The 23,010-nt window shown below is 36.7% G+C and overlaps 1 protein-coding gene across 7 annotated transcripts in view; it reads left to right on the top strand.

Annotated features, from left to right (window-relative positions):
* Positions 1-3,304, top strand: part of PTHLH (parathyroid hormone like hormone) — a 125,684-nt gene extending 122,380 nt beyond the window's left edge. For all 7 annotated transcript variants that reach the window (XM_035707364.2, XM_025455493.3, XM_025455490.3 and 4 more), the window contains one exon: positions 2,829-3,304. In XM_035707364.2, the coding sequence (XP_035563257.1) occupies positions 2,829-2,838 (10 nt within the window). In that variant the 3' untranslated portion in view covers positions 2,839-3,304. The remainder of the gene's footprint in view (positions 1-2,828) is intronic.
* Positions 3,305-23,010: the final 19,706 nt, after the last annotated feature.

Genomic DNA, 23,010 nt, shown 5'->3' on the forward strand with positions numbered 1-23,010 from the left:
GCCTAGCTCTCCCGTGGGGTTTGAAAGAGGAAACCACACAAGGACATGTCATATGCAGCTAATGATCTCGTTAATTAGAGTCCCTTGTTACTTCTGCAGGCCTTTCCTCTGACTAGTAGAGATAGGATTACGGAGTGATGTTTCAAAGGGGAGTTTGAACCTGTGTACCATCACTTCGCTCTTTGAGTTAGGTTGACAAAACTCATCATTAAATAGCATATAAAATGCTAATTATCTTGGACAAATATTTCCACTTCAGTAACTAAGGAATAATAAAACTAGAGAAACCATCAGCAGAGTGAATGACCTAGTCTCCAAATACTTAATGGATCTATCGTGGGTAAAGAACTCTATAAATCTTGGCTCAAAGCACATATTCAATGTATTTTGAGATAGGATCTTAACTGTACATATTTATTCCTAATGCGAGGGCTTTATTGTCAGAACCTATTTTTATCCATTGTCTTACTCTCGGTGTGTGTACATACATATGTTAGAGTTCTAAAAACAAAAGTATAATTTTTTTATGGATTTCATTTATTTAGGATTTGCAGTGCTTAGAAGTATCTGGGAATTTAATGAAATTCAGCACTCATCAGTTCTTATGCCCAAAGCTACCCTAAGTTAAAGGAGATCTAGTAAAAATTAGGCAGTGGCCTAATCAAATCCAGACCCAGGACTGAAAGAAATAGAATGCTTCTACTTTCTCCTTTCTGTTCCCTGGTTGTGAGGGACATTCATGGAAAGCACTGTTTGTTTGGCAGCCGGATGTTGGCACTCTCCCAGTACAACCCAAGAGAGGTGCAGAGAAGATCGGGGAAATTTAGGAGTGTACTGATGAGAATATATGGGGCCATGCAAATGTTCTAATCCAAAGAGAATCTTTTCAGAATAACTACTTTAAAGTTTTGTAAGCAAACAGTCTTTTATTAGTGTCCTCTCTTTAGTCTCTTTGCATTCTTATACAGTGATCTGAGGTCTGATGATATGGCAAGCACGTATGTAGTATTTCTTATATGTAGTATTTCTTAAGAGAAATTATTCAGTATATGTAGTAGTATTTCTTAAGAGAAATCATTCAGCTAACACGCTCCTCTGACATGAACCAGTGGGGAATATATAGTTTAAATGTTGGAAACTACGTTTTGGAATTTTTGATGTTGCAAATGAGATGTCCAGATACAGTAGGACTTATTTAGTTACCATATATTTTGCCTTCATAAATACTGACTTAGAAATAATACAAAAGCTTTTAAATATTCAAAAGAGACTCTCAAGTGCTTTCATACACACACGCACACAAAATATACACATATATTTTCAGGTCATGTTATATGTTTTGCTTGGCTGTTCCAAAATGTGCCATTTTAACAAGCAAACTGGCTGGACAAGGGGAAATATAATTAAAAGATCTTTTCCTTGGTCTTTTATTCCTTTTCTCTTTCTTTCCTTCTGAGGAAATAATTGTTCAAAATACTCTTCATTCCTTCCCTGCTTACATTATTCTTAAGTTCAAGTCATTAGATGCTGCTCAGTACAAGAACATTTTAAAATTGATACAGCACACAAATTATTGAGTTTTATGGTCTTTTGGATTTTATTGGTAACATACATCCACATCTACCCACCATTAAAATTTTTAATCTGAAATTATTTTCTCTGTAATTAGGAGCTATTTTGCCATTCCAATCAAAACTATTGGTGAAGAGGCCATTTCTTAAGACATTAAAATCCCCTAAATGTTCAGCTTGTTTTTCTTTCTTCAAGCTGCACATAAAGTTCCTAACTTGTCAAGAGCTGTCTCTTCTGTAGGTCTCACTCCCATATGGGTCTGCCATCCAAAACTCTGCCTACACACTGGCTATTAATGCAATGGCACAGCCAATTGAGTTCCATTCTATAGTTGCTTCCCTAGAAACCACTAAAATAGATGACACAAGAGAAGAGAAAGGCAGAGAGAGAAGCAGAGAAAAATGCTCTTAGCCTATCTTAAAATACTGTCACTATAGTGTTTTTAGAAAGGGTTAGAAATGTCAATCCCAGATGGTGATTTATTCTGCATAATAAACACTGCTGTTTTAAACGTTAAATCAATTGATTCTTATTCTCTAATTTAAGATGGGCTTTCTCAATTTCTAATTCCAGATCAGTTCCAAAAACCAGCAGAGCGAGAGACAAATTAATTCTTAGTTTTGACTCCAAAAACTAAAATCCAAAAATAGTTTCATTCATTACTGTTTAAGGACAGCTAATGGAATGGTTGATATCAACAAATCATCAACCAAACATACGGCTTAATTATGCATCTTTCCAATATTTACTCCAAGCCACACACTTTACTGTCCTAAAAGCCATTATCTTAGTGAAAGATTGGCCAAATGGAAACCTGAACAGAATAAGCAACCTTTGGATCACCTTCATCAGGGATCGCTGAGGAATAAACTTCTAGCAAGGTGTATTTGATGATAGATTGTACAACGTAGCCTTATTCCCAGACTCTCAAATGTATCCCTTCTCTTCCCAGACTTGCCAATTGGCAGCTTTGGAAAATTCTCCCAGGGTCTCCTTCAGACAGAGATATAGAATTAGAAATGCAGGCCCTTTCTCTTCCTGCACTGCATTGATCATTTGATCATATTGAAGACCCTGCCTATAGCAAAGGTTCTGGAGAATCAGGTGGAGCCCACTGATACCTCTTTTTGGGAATATTTACAAGAAATCCCTGGAATCTTTACCATTGTAATTCTATGTTTATTTTTTATGCCTTTTCATTTGTTAGGGTGAATTAACCTATTTTCTCCTCTTCTTTCCCTTCCTTCTCTTTTCAGGAGGCATTGAAATTTTTAGCAAAGACCTTCAAAGGACGTATTACAGGATTCTGTAATAGTGAACATATGGAAAGTATTAGAAATATTTATTGTCTGTAAATACTGTAAATGCATTGGAATAAAACTGTCTTCCCCATTGCTCTATGAAACTGCACATTGGTCATTGTGAATATTTTTTTTTGCCAAGGCTAATCCAATTATTATTATCACATTTACCATAATTTATTTTGTCAACTGATGTATTTATTTTGTAAATGTATCTTGGTGCTGCTGAATTTCTCTATTTTTTGTAACATAATGCACTTTAGGTATACATATCAAGTATGTTGATAAATGACACAATAAAGTGTCTTTATTTTGTGGTTGATTTTAATAATGCCTAAATATAATTATCCAAACTGATTTTCCTCTGTGCATGTAAAAATAGCAGTATTTTAAATTTGTAAAGAATGTCTAATAAAATATAATCTAAATTACATCATGACTCAGAAAGTGAATTATGTATACCCTTTAAGATTTCTACTAGAAGGAACATGTAACTGTATTTAAATATGGTCTTAAGTATAATATGTTTATATTGGTACATATTCCAACATTTTCACATTAGCTTTTAGTTAAAAACCACTTAAAATGTATTTCGTCCAATATTTAAGTTTGATTCAATAGAATGACTGAACTACCTAGACATCTTTTATGAACTATGTCCAGTTTGAAGTGAAGATGGGAGAGGGCAGAAAAAAAAAAAAAAAAAGCAGAGAAGTCAGGATAAAAGATTAAAGAAACTCAGTCCAGAGAGTCAGTCCAAGCTGAAAAAAGGGAGAGAGGCAGATTAGGAACTTTAAGGCCGGGGTAATTTTCACCAATGTAAAGCTGATTTTGAAAGAGCTTGCTCTTACTGGTAACAACAATAAGCATAAAAGGGCTACTTGAGGATTTTACCAGAGAAAGGGAAAGGGGCGGAGTCCCTGGAGTTATGTGACAACTTGGGGGGGTGGGGGGAACCCTTCACTGAGGAAGACTGCTCTCCTGTTGTATCACTCACAGCTCTGGGGACTTTGGTCACCAACAGCATGGTGTAACACCATATGAAATCCCATTTCCACTGTGAGTGTCATCCTACTTGTTCCTCCTTCTATGTTTGGATGAAAACAAACATCTTTCCCTCTACAGAATTTTTTCTTTAACTCTCTGCAGCTTACGACTCATCAGTAAAACAACACAACAAAACAAAAAGTCTATGTATCAAGCAAGCACACATTTAGGAAGTATTCTGTTTATGCTCCCAATCCTGTTAGATACCTATTAGATGTTTGGAAGATGCACAAGAAGTGAAATATTGTAACGCCCTCAAGACTCTCTCATTCCAGTGGGTAGATAGATACACACATTTATAAGAAACAACTAAATGCTGCATTCAAGAAACTTCAATGGTCCAAAATTCTATGAACATTTTAAAAAGGAAATACACACACATAAGGAGACATTGGTCTGAGCTGTAGGTGATTGGTATGTTTCTAGGATGTTCAAATATTCAAAGATTGAACTTACTCATATTTTCACTGAGTCCCCAAGCCTTCAAAACAGGGCCCATCTTACTATTTTTTTTTCTTTTGGTAAGAAATGTGAATCTATGTTAATAAGCAAAATCTAGGATTTGTGCTTAGCTTCACACATGAATTTGTTGGATATGGATAAAATTGAAGGCAAATACACTAAACCTGTATAATACAACTAGCATGGAGTGCCATAACAACAGATATGACCACATTTTATGGAACTCCATTTAAAACTCTAAAGCTTAAGATTACACCAAATCCATCAAAAATTTTCACATGAAAAATATGTTTTTTAAAAATACTGGTTTGGTAAATACTTGAATATTAAGGGAATAAAGTATTAGATTTAGGTCATCTTGAAGTTTTTCTTCACAAATAACTGCTTCCTGAAAAGCAAAGGGGGAAGAGGGAACTTGAGAATTTATGGTTATCAAGTTTCACTAAAGCATTATTAATACAATTATTGCCTTTAGAGTCATACCTAGGCCTTCTAGCAATGATAAAGACTAAAATCATAGGATAAAGGATGGAGTGGGAAGATGAAGGAAGCAAAAAGAGCCTTTTAAGAACAAATGGTGATTTTTTTAAATGACATTGCATTCTCTACAAAAGAAAAACTGAACTATATAATTTAAGATAATAAGTGTTTAAATATAAATAAACTCTTAGCAAATTACAGCCTCAGTGAATATGGCTCAGCTTTGACTTAAGTAATGTTTATAAAGCAATAACAATTTAAATCTGGGTGAGTTGGACTGAATATTCTAGAATTAAGAAAACTTAATCCACTAATTCAGTGTTAACTTCCTCCAATTTAATTCAGACAAATTTGGTATTGAATTAGACACCTAAGATATAGTCATGGACATTATAGAGTCCAACTTCAACAGACAAGAAGTGATAGTGGAGCCCCTATTCCTCTCCTCTTATATTAGCCATTGTTGTAAAACAGGGGTGTTCTAAAGGTTTGTGTTTACAACACAACCGTTCAGGGGAACATTAAGTTTGTGGCTACATTAAATTATGAATCAAAGTCCAGTAATGTCAATTATTGGTCCTGAAAGTAGGCTCCACACCCATTGCAGAGCCCAATGTGGGGCTTGAACTCGTAACACTGAGATCAAGACCTGAGCTGGGACCAAAAGCCAGACCCTTAACTGACTGACCTACCCAGGTGTTTCCTGTCCTGAAATAAAGTGAATATTGGCATCTCCCTTACTCATTATAAAAATTAGTTTGGAATGCAGGCAGCACCAATCTGAGAAAGACACTTGTCTTCGGAGACAGCATAATCATATATCTTGATGGTAATTTTCTATTACCTATTCTGAGTACCAGTTGAACAAATCAAGCATTTAACTTTATTTACCGAGCAAGAACAAAGGGAGTCAATCTTCTTAAAATTCAAAAAGCTCTTTCTAGCCAAACACTAATGGACCCAACAAAAACAAAGTCAAGTAGAACTTCAATTGTATCTTATAATCCATTAATTAAATACTGAAATATGGTTTAATAGGTCCCCATTAGTGCTTGAAGAACACAAGTTAATGCTTTTTGTAAGAAATCCTAAAATACGTACACCATCACAGAGTGTTAACTTGAGAATAATCTTGGTTTAATTCTAGAGTATCTTACAGTTTAACTGCTATTTTCCCCCTTTGACCACAAAGTCCACAGAAAAACACAATCAGCTATGGACAGAAGGAATATGTTGAAGCTGAGAGAGGGTTCATCTTCTGTAAATAGTACACACTTGTATTGAGAGTTCTAAGTGTTCCCAGCAGAGCCACCGTTCCTTCTTCAAATAAAGGGTAACAGACATTCCAATCACAAATGTTTGCCACTTCCCTTTATTTAATAACCCAGCAGGTGTTAAGAACAAGACCATTACTAAAGATTCTGTTATATAGTTAGCAAAATGCTGCTCATGGTGAGCTACCCTAAGGACTCAATTGAACATTCCAGAGGATGTATTAAATACTGGTAGCCACTAAGTTTCCAAAGGCTAAATACATTACTTCAATGAATTATATTGTCATGTGCCATGGGGTTAACTCCTAAAGAGAAGTACTATACCTTCCAAGTTACCAATGTTACTTCCCTAATTCTTTATGAACTTCTTAAGGATAGGAACCTTATCTTTCAATATATACCACCTAATACCAAAGAATAGGAGTAGTACACAGCAGGTGTTCAATAAATACTCATTGAACAAAATTTAAAAGTTATTTCAGTTTCTGAATGAATCAACTGAAAAGCAGAGTCGAGCAAAATGTCTTCCAGGACATTTAGGAGATGGATCAGAGTTTTGAGTATTTCAGACTCCTATGTCATGCCATTTTCTTATTCCGGTAACAAGAAGCTTGGCGAATAACTGCTCTAAGTTGTCAACTTTTCACCAGAGTGCCCTTTGTTTTGCAGCCTCTGGTTTAATAGGAACTTTTTGAGTTCTGTAAGTACAAGAAGCAAGGGTTTTTTGTTGAGTACACAGCGACCTCCCAGAGGAAGGGAGGAGAATTTAAAATATCAGGTTTTCTTCCTATGAATACACTGCACAGAAGTTACCCACAGGGCCCAGTTGTGCAAAAGAGGCACACTGCTATTTTGTCAAAAGATTAATGTACACAGTTCCCAACCAGAGCTACCCAACATCGGGATGAGAACATTCACATCTCTGTGTAAGTTCCTGATATGCTCATATTTACAAGTGCAAAGCACAAGGGATATGTTTTAAAACTGCATTTTAATTAAACTTCAGAACATCTTCCAGAAAAATGTCATTACATTTTCCTACAACCTGGAAGACAATTTAAAAATTGAAATAAAAAATGTGTCATGCCTGAAAAAATTTATTGTTTTAAAATGGTAACTCCTACTCCTTGCCAAATCGACATTGCTTTGGGGGTCTGAAAAGCAAGATCATTTATCCATCTTCCATTTGAGTAAGGTAATTGATGGTTATAGCTCACTGGGTTGCCACTGAAAAACTAATGGGACCTGGCTATATTGAGTTCCATGTTCTACAAAATAAATGCAAAACAATAAGAAACCATGCTATGTTGGACTTAGTAATTTTATATTCATATTACTCTTTTTTAAATTCATTGTGAGTTTTAGTAGAGTGCTTGAGTCAGTGTATAATACAAAACAATATACTGAAGAGTTGCATTATGGCTACCCTACAGGTAAAAGAAACTAGAAAGCGGGTATGTTTTCCTAAGGAGAATGTTTTCCTCTTCAGATGACACAGTAAGAAATTCTAATTGCCCTGTTCCTCAAGAATTGGAAATTTTATTCTGTAACAACATTTTATAACATTATAACAACCAGAATGTTAGAAAGAATAAATTAGCCTAACAGCAAGCCAACATATAATGGAGCTAATATTGTTTTTTTATGACCTTGCACTAATCCAATGGACACTGTTTTATTTAATCCTTCCAAGCATCCCCTGAGGTAGATACTTCGTCTCCATTTTACAGATGATACAGCTTTGCATTAGGTTAAAAGTCTTGTGCAAGATCACCCAGCTGCTCACAAGACTCAAAGCAAGCCTCACCTGCCCTCCCAAGTCTGTACTCCACGTGCTACAGATACAACTATTGGAATAAGGCTTTCAACATCTTTTAGACAAAACCATGTCCGTCTTGCCTTCAGTGAGTTCAGTGAAATCGCAGGTCTGACACAATCCTATTTTGCTCCATTCTCTATGTTTACTAACTTCTGCCTTTCGTGGCATCTTGTAAGGCTGACTATGGCCTTATATTCCGCAAAACTCATAAAATATGCCCTCTTGAAACGAACTAGGGGTGGTGGAAGGGGAGGAGAGTGGGGGGTGGGGGTGAGTGGGTGACGGGCACTGAGGGGGGCACTTGACGGGATGAGCACTGGGTGTTATTCTGTATGTTGGTAAATTGAACACCAATAAAAAATTAATTTATTAAAAAAATGCCCTCTTTCTCTCAGACACACACACACACACACGCACACACACATACGCGTGCACGCATGCAGCCAAGAAGCCCAGGTGTTTGCACAGTCCCATGAATGGGCAGCTGTTGCTTTAAAAGGAGGGTGGCAGTGGAGGGCGAGGGAGCACTGGCTGGCAGGCGGGTGTGTAAACGTATACAGAGAGCCACTTTCTGTAAGAAGGCTAAAACATATTTAAAATGGGACCACCTCAGAGATGAAATCTTTCCCCTCCTGCTACCTCTCAACCTGCTCCAAAACTCCAATATTCACTTTTTCCAAGCCTCACTCTCCCTCCCCCCACTTCCCTGGAGAATGCAGATTTTCTATGGGAACACTTGGCACATCACAGGGCAGTCCTACTCCTCCAGTTAGCAGTCAGAAATAATCTCAGCAGTTAATTATTTCCCTGCCTAACAGATGAGTGTGCCCACTCTGCGTGCTCCTCCACCGGGCAAACAATGAGCCTGCCGTCATGGTTTCTTTTCAATGGGCTTTCATCTCCGAATTGGCTTTGGTCACTTACTTATTTATTTTTAAATTGCAATGGAAAGGGAAAAGAAAATGTTTCCATTGGGATCAACTTGATTTAGGAAGGAAGAATGCCATTCATCACGGGAGGGCGCTGTGGAGAGAATGAACCTGGCCGGACTGGACTGGAGTTGCAGCTCCTTTCCATTTGGAAACCAGCTGGGGGCAAAGGTGAAGGTAACACACCAGCTCCTGGAGGTGCTGGCTTGACTTAACTTTTGAAAGCACTGACTACTGCTGCAGCCCCTCGAATTCTCCCAACTGTCCTCAGACTCTGAAACTCCCTACCTTTTGTAGCCAATTACATATTCTTCCCTTTTCATAAACTCTCAATCTGATTGTGAAGAACCCTGCCCTGCTTAAAACCCTCTTTCCATTTCACACTAAGTGATTCTTTTAAAGAGATACGCAATTAAATATACATTTTATTGCCCAAAGGAATACACAAACCTTAGGGTAATGGCTGCATAGACTTTATACGGATACATTGAATGGTAGGGGGAGATATTTTTACCTTTTATTACGCTAGACTGTTTGACCATGTCGCTCCAATTGGCTATAGTTCTCATTTCCAGGTCTCCTTGTCCTACATTTTCCAAGAATCATATAAATTCATGTGCCCAAGCAGGGAAGGCAACTCTGTAAACCTAAAGGCAGATTAAATTCTATCTTCTTCTGTGGATGACTACTATGCTGGGTGTCTGATTCTGTACTTAAATCACCTTCTCCTATGGTGTCACAATCAAGAGGTGATTAGCTTGAGAAGTAAATGTCAAGCAGACTATGTTAAACTGATTTGATTGTTGGGCTTACAGTTCATATACTACTTCATCTCTCTGGATTCCATGCAGAATCTACAATTGTTGGTCTTTTCTTATCACATAAATATTTTTAGCCTTTGTTTCCTATTGAGTTTTTCTTTGAGAGTTGGTCTAGCACGCAGCCTACCGGCCAGGAAATACATATCTTGTTAGGAGTGACTGAGTTATCTGGAAACATCCCTATTCAATGGAGGTAGAAGTTGCATTTCTTGTATTTGACAGAGACTGTACATTAAGGTAAATCCCAGACAGTTTCTCTCATCTTTTATGGTAGTTATAATGTAAGAATAGTAGCACCTCATGCTTGTTAGTATTACTGTAGCCAGCTACTGCAGAAATAATGTCTCCATAGAACCACAGTCCACCTTGAGTAATCCACAATACAAATTCAAACTTCTAATCTTTGAAGTAAATGCGATGAATTTTTTAAATATTTAGTTTATTTATTCATGAGAGAAACAGAAAGAGAGAGAGAGAGAGAGAGAGAGAGGCAGAGACACAGGCAGAGGGAGAAGCAGGCCCCATGCAGGGAGCCCAACGTGGGACTCGATTCCGGGTCTCCAGGATCACACCCTGAGCTGAAGGCGGCACTAAACCGCTGAGCCACCCGGGCTGCCCCCAGTGAATTTTGTAGTAATAAAAATTACAGTGCTTTTCTGCTGGCCAAGAACTAAGAGCTTCAGAAAGGTTCTAGGTCACATAAATGTGGGGATACTTTTCTATCATTCCAGAGGAAGTCCACACAGCAAGTGCCCTATTTAACATTCATGGCACATACTTAATGAACATTTCTCATGTGTTAGGCACACAGGACCCAGAGACAACTGAGGCATAGTCTCTACTCTTTTTTTTTTTAAGGTTTTATTTATTTATTCATGAGACACACACACACACACACACACACACACACACACACAGAGGCAGAGACAGGCAAGGGAGAAGCAGACACCCCACAAGGAGCCCAATGTGGGACTCAATCCTGGACACCAGGTTCACGCCCTGAGCCGAAGGCAGACACTCAACCACTGAGCCATCCAGGTGTCCCTCTATTTCAAAGAACCAAGAGATTACCTATTGCAATCCAAGTTAGGTAAGCTCTCTGCTAGTATCACCTGGTATTAGGAGAAATATTTCTTCCTTCAAATACTACATCCCTTGTTTCATGAACACGTGTTATTTGTCTTCCCAGTGTAGAGAAAATATTTGTGTTTCCAGTTGAAAACTATGTAACTAGATTCTAGAGGAAACTCTTTGAGGTTATCCGATTCTGATTCTGTGGGAAGTATTTTATAGTGCTGTAAATTATTGGTAACTGACAGCAATGTAAAATAATTCTTGTCTACAATTTTGTCCTTTCTGGTAGAGGTTCAATTGACTTCTTTCCCCACCCTTGGAAAAAAAGTTTTGCCTCCATTTGCACGTTCATTTCGATCTTTTTTGAACATGTTATAGCATCTGTCTGTCCCTCATTGATTAGAGTATTGAATAAAATTTTAACAAATGCTCTTTTATATATATATATGTTAGACTTATTATTTTTTTAGTCATCTTGTAACACCAGTATCTTTCACATGAGGGATCTACCCTTTCTTCATTCCATGTGTTTAGGAGGTGGGGACAGGAAAGTTAACACAACCTTTCAGTCCACAGAGTGGGCAAATGACCCAAACTTCGACGAACAGAGAACTCCATTATCCCCGACCATAGTGATTGGTTTAAGGACAGGCACATGATCAAAAGTGATGAATCAGAGTTCTCCCTGGAAGCTTCCTCTGAGCATTATGGAATAATGTTCTTGCTTTCTTTGCAGTCTTAGGTTGTAAGAAAATGTCTACACTTTTTTTTATTTATCATTGCCCCTAATTGCATGAAGTAAACTAGTATAGGAAGGAAAGAAGCCAATTTACAAAGAAAAGCAGAGAAAAGAGATGAAAGAAGATAAACCTGAAACCATGGTTTGTGCCTTGGATCCACCCATACCTAAAATTTTTAGTTATATGGCACGGGGCAGGGGAGGAGGAACAATCTACTTTTTCTTAAATTAGTTTGGTTAGGTTCTGTCACTTGGATCTAAAAGTTTCCTAAAAAACAAACAAACCTGACTTCTGACCTTTCCTGATTTTCCCTTCTTCTCCAATAGCAATCTATCCACTCCGGAAAATGTCTGTGAGCAGCTAAACTTATTTGAGCAGCTAAGATCATTTTAAGATAATAAAGGTAAGTGAGATGAAGGAGTGACACACTACTCATTTATATTGACAGGTTTAAAGCAGAAGGCAGTCTCTTCTGGGGTTTCTTTTTACCACATACCTTTCAAGGCTGAAATAACTTCCTCTGACAATTGACCCCTGAGTTTATAGATCTTTTTTATCATCCCAAACAAACAAGAACTTACACCATCAGTTCTTTTGGGTCTCTAGCTTGCCAACTACAAATCTTGAATTTAGCCTCCATAATTCCGTGACTCCATTTCTTAGAGTAAATCAATTTCTCTCTTTAAGAAACTTTTTTCTCCTCTTACATATTATTGTTTCCTTCATAATAGATTAATTAATTTATATGAATACATAGATTTATGTCATAGATTTATATAGATTATATAGATACATAGAGAGATCATAGATTTATATGGATTATACAGACTTTTATATATAAAGAGAGAGATAGAAAAAAGAGAGATTCAAATGTAAATCTCATCCAGAAATGCTCAGCTACACTCAGAAATAATGTTTAACTTCATGATAAAAACCCTAAACAAGTGTGTTTAGAGGGACAAAATAAAACAAAATAAGCCATATATGAAAATTCAAAGCTAACATCGACTCAGTTGTGAAATACTGAAAGCTTTTCTTCTAAAATCAGAGCAAGACAAGGATGTCTGCTCTTGTCACTTTTATTTAACATAGTACTAGAAGTCCTAGCTGTAGCAATCAGACAAGAAAAAGAATGAAGAAGTGTCCAAATTAGTGGGAAAGTAGTAAAAGTGTCACTATCTGCAGATTATGTGATTATATAGAGAAAACTCTAAAGACTCCACCAAAAAACTACTAGAACAAATTAATTAATTCACTGAAGTTGCAAGATACAAAATTAATATATAAAATCTGTTGTGTTTGAGGTGAAGGAGGTGAAGGAGATTAAGAGGTACAAGCTTCCAGTTATAAAATAATCACAGGTTGAAAAGTACAGCATAGGGAATACAGCCAGTAATATTGTAATGACCCTATGCATTGCCAGATGGTAATAACTACACTAAAGAAAGAGGGAGGAGGAGAATGTTTAACCAATATCTGGGTACCCTATAGCCCAGTCAAGTTGACACAGAACACTAACCATCACAGTGCCCCACTCACATGCTCCTATAGCACAATGCAGAGTGGAATCAAGATCAAGAAAAATAAGGCAACAATGAATACCTCTTCAAATCAATAACTTAAAGTTTAATTATTAAATAGAAGAGAAGCCATATGCTATAAGGGGGAAGAGTAGAGAAGGAAAACCTCTTGAGGTAGCCAACAATTAGCTTTTCTTGTGTTGCCTGTGAACGGTTCCCTGTATCAGATATGCAATCCCGTTTAGTAAAAGGAAAGCACCAATGATAACCAGCCTCATTTCCTTAGAATGCAATCTGTTATTATTATTCGAGCATAGTCCTGTGGTGTGTTGCTTACTCCACATCAAGATGCTTATGAAAATAGTCCTTCAATCACAATTACACTCCCCTGAGTCTTAAAAATACAACTTGTTCCAATTTTGTACGTGTTTAGTGATGTTTAACACCCTGCACAGCTAGACTACCCCTTCAGTCTAGCTCTGGCTCTCTGTATTTTTCCTACATTCCTCTTACACTGTGTTGTAAATGCCCACCTACTTCCTATATCCTGGCTGTAAACTCCATGAGAACTAGCACCACTACCAGATGGCATAGCCTGCCCAGTATCAGGCATTCAGTAAGAATTTGTTGAATGGCTATGAATGTGTTACTTCTATATTTTAACTTCCCTAAAGATAAGGATCTTATCTACCTCACCTCTTTCACTGTAGAATTGTCAGAGCAGTGCCTGACACACAAAAATATATATGTGTGGGTGTGTGTATATATATTATATATATATTATATTATATTATATATATTATATATATATTATTATTCCTCTTGACTTTCCCAAAGGAAGTCTGTAACAAACCATCCTCCTGATTGTGGGCTCTTAACCTTATTACTTGGGTTTCATAAACTGAATTGCCCACCCTCATTGGCATAACCATTTGTTTACTCACCATTCGACAAATACAGTTTACTTATTTTCAAATAGAGTGTATAATAAATATTTTCTGATAAATTATGCTCGTAGGCTACACTTTCTAAGGTCATTTCTTTTCTCTTTTTGTTTCCTTTGTTCGTCACTTTGACCATAACCTCTAATGAATTGTAGCCTTAGCATTGATTTCCTATTACACTTTGAGCCAAAACACAAATTTCCGAGTATTTCTTTCAAAGGCTCCTCCCAGGTAGATCCACCCTTTCTAACTGTTTTCATCTCCTACCCTAACCTAGCCTTCACCTTCCAGACTAACTAAATTTATTGTCATGTGGCTCCTTCCACTGGTTCTTCCTCTGCTGGCCATGAGCCTTTGCTCAATTTTTTCCATATCTATGGAACAACAACCAAACCACAAGTTTCTCCTCTTTAAATCACAGCTCAAGGACCAATTGCTCCAAGAAGTTTTTTCCCCACCCATCTTCCAATCCATCAGATCATCACTGACTCTGACTTCTACCACAATATAACCTTGAGATGGTTGAATTTATAAGCATGGTGTGGCTGTGGTCCAAGTTCTGGCTTACGTCAATACTAATGGCCTAATCTCACTATTAATCAATGTTAGATTTTAAAAGAACCAAAAGAAATATTCAATAGTCATTAAATCAGCACTGTAAAACTTAACATTTGGGGGTGAATACAATTAGGTGTACTTCATTTGAGTTTAATAAGTTTATTCCTGCCTTGTTCCACAGGAATTTGAGATTATAACACATAGAATACAATGGCAATTAAAAGTAGCGTTAAGAAGAGGGAAAATGTGAATAGAATAAAATACCAAGATTATGGGGAAAACTGAAATGTAAATAAGCAGGCCATAGACTCCTTTATGATTATTAAACTTTAGCTGCTCATTTAGCTCTGATCTTGGCACTAAGATGATTAATCATTAAGCCCTATTTCTTAAAACTAATCCATCCTTTTTGAATGAGTGGAAATAATCAAGTTACTAGTACTTTTCGGGGTTGATAACTATAGCATAAATTAGTGTTTCTAAAAATATTTTGTGGGACGCCTGGGTGGCTCAGCAGTTAAGCTTCTGCTTTCAGCTCAGGGCATGGTCCTGGAGTCCCAGGATCGAGCCCCGCATCGGGCTCCCTGTGTGGAGCCTGCTTCACCCTCTGCCTATATCTTTGCCTCTCTCTCTGTGTCTCTCATGAATAAATAAATAAAATCTTTAAAAAATAATAAATAATAAAAATATTTTATGAAATATAGTCCCAAAAGATGTGGCATAAAAAAGGGATCCTGTGTTCAGGCTGGAAAGCTTTGAGTAATCCTGCAGAAAATAATCCAATTTTATTATATTAAAATCCAGTACTTCCCAAGCAAATTAGAACGCAATTCCCCAACCTTTTTCTCACATATCTTTTCCCATACGACACCCCACAGAGATAGCTTCCGAGTGGCTCACTTGGAAAAAGCTGGTATAGGACAATACCAAAGAAATCAGAACCACAATATCTTAAGATGCTTGAGCTGTATTTGTAATGTTTTAGTTCTTAAGCCAGATGGTGGGTGTACAGGTATTCATTAAATAATTGTACATTCTTTTTGATGTGCTTGATAGATTTCTTAAATGCAAAAAAAAATTTTTTTTAAATCCTCATCACGGAACCCTAGGTTCCAGCAGCTTCCCCAAGGCAAAGCAGAGTGAAAGGGCCACTGACTTCACCTGTGGAATAGCCCCAGCCACATTCCTTCATCATTATTTGGAAAAACAACAAATCAACAGTAACAATAACAGCAGCAGATACGTACTGAGTATCTCCTAAGTGCCAATTATTTTTATTCTTATTCATTCATTTAATCCCTATGACGCTTCTCTGCCATCAGTATTATTATTCACATTTTACACAAAAAGAGGTTGCTGCAGGGAAGGGGCAGAGCTGGGAACCCAGTCACAGCAGTCTGACCCCTAAATTACATATTTTACCAGTGCCCTGTACTGTATAAACCTTATTTTATCCAGGGTGGTCAAGGGGGACTTCCCACATTTGGAGACACTTGAGCAAAGGCCTGAAGGAATTAAGGGAGAGAGGTGTGTGGGTATCTGGAGGAACAGCATTCCAGGCAGAGGGAATGCCAATTGCCCGTGAGGTAGGTGTGCTTGGCGAGTTTGAACAACTCTATAACAATATACGACCCCACGTAATCAAAGACCTGCCGACCTCCGCAGACTTGTTCCTTTATTCATTATTTCTAGTTCCCCCAGCATGCCTTTATTCTCTCACCTCTAGAATTTTTCTCTAGAACTACTCTTTCCCTCCCAGTCCCCATGTCCCTACCTTTGTCAAGCTAATTTCTTTGGGTCTTATGTTACATCTTCTATTACATGTTCTTTGGCTTCCTCATAATCGGGCTATTTCCTGTACATCTCATAGCTCTGTGTTTTTCCTCGCTAACGTGTATTAAGTACTCCCCATGAGCAGGATTATGCTAAGAATTTGGCTGGCATCATATCACATAAAACTCATGATAACCCGAACAAAATAGGTTCTGTTAGTGTCCTCGTTTTATGGATGAGGAACCTGCGGTTTACAAAGATCAAGCTACTCATCCAAGGTTACATAGTGAGAATGCGGGTCCAGATAATGCCAAAACCCCTGCTCTAAGCATTCTGCTATGAAGCCTATTGAGCACTCATCACACTGCTCTGTAATTGCAAGTTCACATAGCTGTCACCACCAAGCTCCTTGAGGCAAGGATTACGTCATATTCTTTAGTGTGGAATGGTTTCTGCTACATAATAAGTTAAGTAAACATGACTAAATAAGCGGGATATAGCAGCTCTCTTCATCAGCAGTGCATCCTTGACCTCAGGAGCACAGAGCCTAGGTCAGCACACCAGGGTCTGGAATTTAATTCTAATGTTTAGCAGAGGCACCATCCAGGCATTCTTTCTTTGGCCAAATCATACCATGTATATTTCATATTCTTCATTTTTGCCCATTCCATCTCCCCTGCTTGGATACCTTGAGTACCCTCCCCTGTTTCTCAGGATCCAGCAGAGATGCCAACTTTTCTGTCGACCAAATCTACTCTGGCCAGCCTGACCCTTGGTCAGAATCTCACTCAGTCTATGACAGTGTCTCCAAAAATCCAGAACTTTGCCAATGTACCACCTTCCAGAACATTCCATAGATGATTTCCTTACTCTACTCCCAACTCTAATTCCCTCTGCATCCCTCTGATTTCTGTACTTAATTTATACTGCACATATTTTTACTTAACTGTTTCCCCAGTTAAATAACATGGTAAGCAACAATCAATGCTTTAAAGAACTTCAAATGGAATTTAAAAGGCTTATTTATTAAAATGACCTTTAAATTTGAACCAAATATTGCTAAATTCAAGAGTTATTAAAGCTTTACTTAAAAGGCACTGATGTACAAGTTTAAATATTTTGGAGAAGGAATACACTTTTTACAATATTTGAATTATTATATCCTTTTAATTGAAATTTATAATGGGCCTTATTCTGAGTCAAGCTCATTTTCCTGTCTCTATTCTGAATACTCTGTACAGGATGGATATCTAAGGAAGAAGAGACTCTGGCATCTGTATGTGATCATGATTTCTTCAAAATAACAACTCCTAAATAAAAGTCATTCAACACACAGACATACATAGTTTTAAAGAAATCATGCCACTGATGGGCGGAAGATTTTTGAGTTATGATGCGTTGATAATTATTGATCTATTTCATTAGCATAGAATCTCTTCATTTGTAATAATGTTAGCTAAGATCACTTAAGCATTTCTTACAAACCAGGCACTGTTAATGCCATGTACGCATTATTTTGTTTAATCCTTCAAAATCCCTACAAGTCAGTAGGGTTTTACCCCACTTTGCAGATGAGAACCATTAGACTCATTTGTCCAAGGAACAAGTATAGGAAGTTCATAGTCAGAATTGGAAGCAGAAAATCTGAGTCCAAATTCCCTTTTTGTAAAATATGGATTCCTTTGTAAATTGAGACATCCTTTGGGAATTTAAAAAGTAGAAAAGTTTGCTTCACAGATTTTACAACTGATAAACAGGAAAAGGTAAGGGGAAACAGAATCCCAGATGCATAAGGTAAGATTTTGAAATTATCTTATATTGGTTTGATGTGTATGGTATTTTCTTTTTTTTTTTTAATTTTTTTATTTATTTATGATAGTCACAGAGAGAGAGAGAGAGGCAGAGACACAGGCAGAGGGAGAAGCAGGCTCCATGCACCGGGAGCCCGACGTGGGATTCGATCCCGGGTCTCCGGGATCGCGCCCTGGGCCAAAGGCAGGCGCCAAACCGCTGCGCCACCCAGGGATCCCGTATGGTATTTTCTTCTGAAGAAACATTTGCCATCAATTACAAAGTAGTTTTAAATTATGAGATAAACTCCTTACTTTGGTCCATACTTAAAATTCATCAATTAGCAAGTGCCACAGATTTTCTTATACTAAAATGTATTTTTTTGAATCTCAAAGTATACCATTTTTGGCCCCTGAGGACTATTTGATGGTACACTTTAGGAGGTTTCTAATTGCAAAATAACAAGTGGACAAAGACAATATCAATTTCGCCAATTTAAAAAATTTAGCCATGATACCTGTATATAAAAATCACTTTTATAAAACCTCTAGTGTCTTTCCATTATTAAATATTGGCATTTTAAGAACTCTAACCAATAGAATTTCTTATTGTGAATTATGGCATGTTAATATAAAATTTCCAGATTAAAAAAATATATTTTTTCCAATTTAAACCACGTCAAAGAAAGCTGGAAGAGATTTAAAGAGATCCCAAGGTTCATCCTCCAACCACCTGCAATCAAGATTAGTATACAGAAATATGCTTTAAGGTTATGTACTAGAATAATTTCAACCATATTCCTAGATTATGCTGCGATTATTTGACATGAACAAAATATTATTGTCATAATCTTAATTTCTGCTGACAGCTTGGAAGTTACCACTAGGTGGCGGCACAGGAGACATTCAGCGCCTGAACTGAACTTTTATTGGCATGGCTGGAGGGGTAAGCCAAGTCAGAGAAAGGTATAGAATAGTTATAAATTCAAATTGTGTGGCTTTTCTGGCTACATCCTTTATGGGTTAGAGAAGACAAAAACAAGAATTTTATTTTAATGAAGGAAAACAGACACCCATAAGCTAATTCCCTTTAGTTCTTTCTTTCACATTCATATCTTTGCATAGCTGTGGTGAACAATTTTATATTCATCTAATCCGTTTTCTACACTGTAGTCAGACTCATATATTCAAAATGTAAATGGAGCCATCCTCTATCCTTGCTTTAAAGTTTTCAGTGGCTTCTCCTTGCTTCTTCCAAATGGCCCTGTTTGGACCATATGGCCTTTACCTCTCCAAAGTCACCCTCCTTCAGGCTGCAGCACCCAGCACAGTGAAAAGCACTCAATTCATATTTATTATTCTACAAAAATTGTTTAAATTGTGGTTTAAAAAACCCACATAATATAAATTTACCACTTTAACCATTCTTTTTTATTTTATTTTATTTATTTCTTCATGAGAGACACAGAGAGAGAGGCAGAGACATAGAGAAAGAAGCAGACTCCATACAGGGAGCCCAGTGTGGGACTGGATCCAGGAACTCCAGGATCACACCCTGGGCCAAAGGCAGATGCTCAACCATGAGCCCCCCAGGTGTTCCCCATCTTAACCATTCTTAAGTTACACTTGACTAGTGTTAATTTATATTCACATTGTGACAGAATTTTTGTCATCTTGCAAAACTGAAACCCTATACCCTTAAACAACTCCCCATTTCTCCCTCCCCCAGCCTCTGACAACCACCATTTTACTTCCTGTTTCTATGAATTTGACTTTGTTAGATACCTCATATAGGGAGAATCATATAGTACTTGCCTTTTTGTGACTGGCTTTTTTCATTTAACATAATATCTTCATGGTTCATCCAGGTTGTAGCATGTGACAGGATTTTCTTCCTCTTTAAAGCTGAGTAATATTCCACTGTATGTATATATATCACATATACTTTATCCTTTCATCAGTTGATGAACATTTAGGTTGTTTCCCAGCTCTTGTGAATAGCGCTGCAACAAATATGGGACATATGAATATCTCTTCAACATTCTGCTTTCAGTTCTTTTGTCCATTTTCTCCTCTTTGGAGAAATGTCTATTCAAGTACTTTGTCCACTTTTTCATCAGGTTGTTTTTCTATCGTCATTGTTGAGTTTATAGAAATTCTTAGTATTTTCTGGATATTAATCCTGTATCAGATATATGATTCGCAAATATTTTCTCCCACTCCATAGGTTGCCTTTTCACTCTGTTTTGTTCTTTGTGCACAGGAAGTATCAATTTTTTATAAAAGGAAGCTACATAGTCTTCACAATTTTCAATCTTTATGACAGTCATATCCTTCCACTTAGGAAGTGGAATCATAATTTACTTACCCATTCTTCTACTATGGGATATTATTTACCATTCCAAATAATGCCATAAAAATAGTATTAGTGATTATTTCCTTAGAATTTATGCTGCCATTAGTAAAATTACTGTATCAATTAATATAAACATTTTATTATTTATTGCTTCTGATCTTGTTACTTATTGCTAAATTTCTTTCTTAACTTTCTTTCTTAATTTATAAGACCAACAGTAATATTATACTAGTTACTTTTTGTTGAACAGTTATTACGTGCCAAACATTCAGCTAGATTTTTTGCATATAGTATTAGTCCTCATATCGATGCTACAAGGTAGGAATTATCACCATTTTATAGTTAATAATACAGATTGAGGATTGTGTTACCCAAGATTATATAGCTTGTAAGTAACAGAATTATCATTTGATATTAATCTGTCTTACATTGATTGTCTATGCTTGAGAACATACCACTTTCGCTTTTCCTTCACATCATCTTTAAGAATTATAATGTTTGCTAATTTAATAGATGGAGAACGGGTAATTATTAAACTATACACCCTTGATTACATGCATGGATGAGTATTTTTCCACATTTTGTTTGCACTGCCCCTTACTATTTCCCTCCCCGAGCTGAATGGATATTTCTTCTCTCTGCACGACCACAGCACATAGCCTTTTTATAATAAAAGTTATTATACAACTTTTATCCTGCCTTGAATTGCATGACTTTCTCTTTAGTGCGTTAACTGCTCTGTTTTCATATCAAACTTTTTTTCTACAAAAAAGATATTAACCCTTGTTAGTCATACTTTTGCAATATGTTCTTTGTCAATCTATTTTCCTTTTTGCTAGTGTTTTTTTCTATTGATAGCATAGACTCCTTAATTTTTACATATTTGTTCTCAGTGTGGTCATTTCTATATTGATCATTTAATTTGGAGTTTCTTTTTTTTTTTTAATTTTTATTTATTTATGATAGTCACAGAGAGAGAGAGAGAGAGAGGCAGAGACTCAGGCAGAGGGAGAAGCAGGCTCCATGCACTGGGAGCCCGATGTGGGATTCGATCCCGGGTCTCCAGGATCGCACCCTGGGCCAAAGGCAGGCGCCAAACCGCTGCGCCACCCAGGGATCCCTAATTTGGAGTTTCTTCTATTGTTTCTAAGTGTCGAAAATTTTTTTCTCCATATATAAATACTCAATAAGTATTTATTTTTACTTTCTTGTTTGGCTTTTTCTATTATTCAATTTTGATGTTTAAGTCTTAAGGTGTTGAAGCACAGTGTAGATATAAATTTATTACCTTCTCAAAATTGAAGATAGTCCCAATGCCATTTACTAAATAATCTTTCCTCACTGTTCTGTAATGCCTCAATTATATATTAAAGCCATTTATATGAACTAATTTTTAATAAGTTTACTGAAACATAATTCACTCTAAAGTGTACCACTCAGCAGGCTTTGTACATTCAGAATTGCACAACCATCATCATAACCTAATTCCAGAACATTTTCATCACCCCAAAAGGAAACTACCCACCAGCAGCTGTCACTGGCCATCCTCCCCTCCCTTAGCCTCTGGCAACCACTAATCTACTTTTTGTCTCCCAGAATTTGACTCTTCTGGACATTTCATGTAAATAGAATCATACAAATGTGGTCTCTTATGACTGATTTATTTTAGTTGCTTCCAGTGTTCATCCATCTTGTTGCATGTATCAGTACTTCATCCATTTTATGGCCAAATAAGATTTTGATATATGTATACACCATATTTTGCTTATCCATTTATTAGTGGATGGACATTTGAGTAACTGCTACTTTTTTGGCTGTCATAAATAATACAACTATAAACATTTGTGTACAGGTTTCCGTGTGTGTGTGTGTGTATAGATACAGATATATAGATATAGATATATAAAGAGATATTCTTTTCTCTTGGATATATACTAAGGAGTAGAATATCTGGATCATATGGCTTAACTTCTTAAGGAACTGCCAAACTGTATATAAAGCAATTGGATCATTTCACAATCCCACCAGCAATGCATGAGTTCCAGTTACTCCATATCCTCATCAACATTATCTGTCTTTTTTTATTATAGCCATGAAAGTGGATGTGACATTGTATTTCATTGTGGTTTTAATTTGTATTTCAGTAATGACTAATGATGTTGAATACATTTGCATTTGCTTATTGGCCATTTGCCTATCTTCTTTGGAGCAATGTCTATACAAATCCTCTACTCAGTTTTTAATAAGACTATTTGTCCTTTCGTATTTGAGTCAAAAAATTTATGTGTATATTCTGGCTACAAGTCCTTTATTTTTTCCCAATCTGTGGGTTGTCTTTTCACTGTCTTGATGATATCCTTTGAAGTACAGAAGTGCTTTTTTAATGAAGACCTATTTCCCTATGTTTTCTTTTAGCTGCTTGTGCTTTTAATGTCATTTCTAAAAAACTATTGCCTAATCGGTGGTGATAAAGAGTATGCCTATGTTTTCTTTTAGGAGTTTTATAGTTCTAGTTCTTTCATTTAGATCTAAGTTTGATTTTTGGTTACT

Source organism: Canis lupus, chromosome 27 (assembly GCF_003254725.2).
Source record: "Canis lupus dingo isolate Sandy chromosome 27, ASM325472v2, whole genome shotgun sequence".
Lineage (NCBI taxonomy): Eukaryota > Metazoa > Chordata > Mammalia > Carnivora > Canidae > Canis > Canis lupus.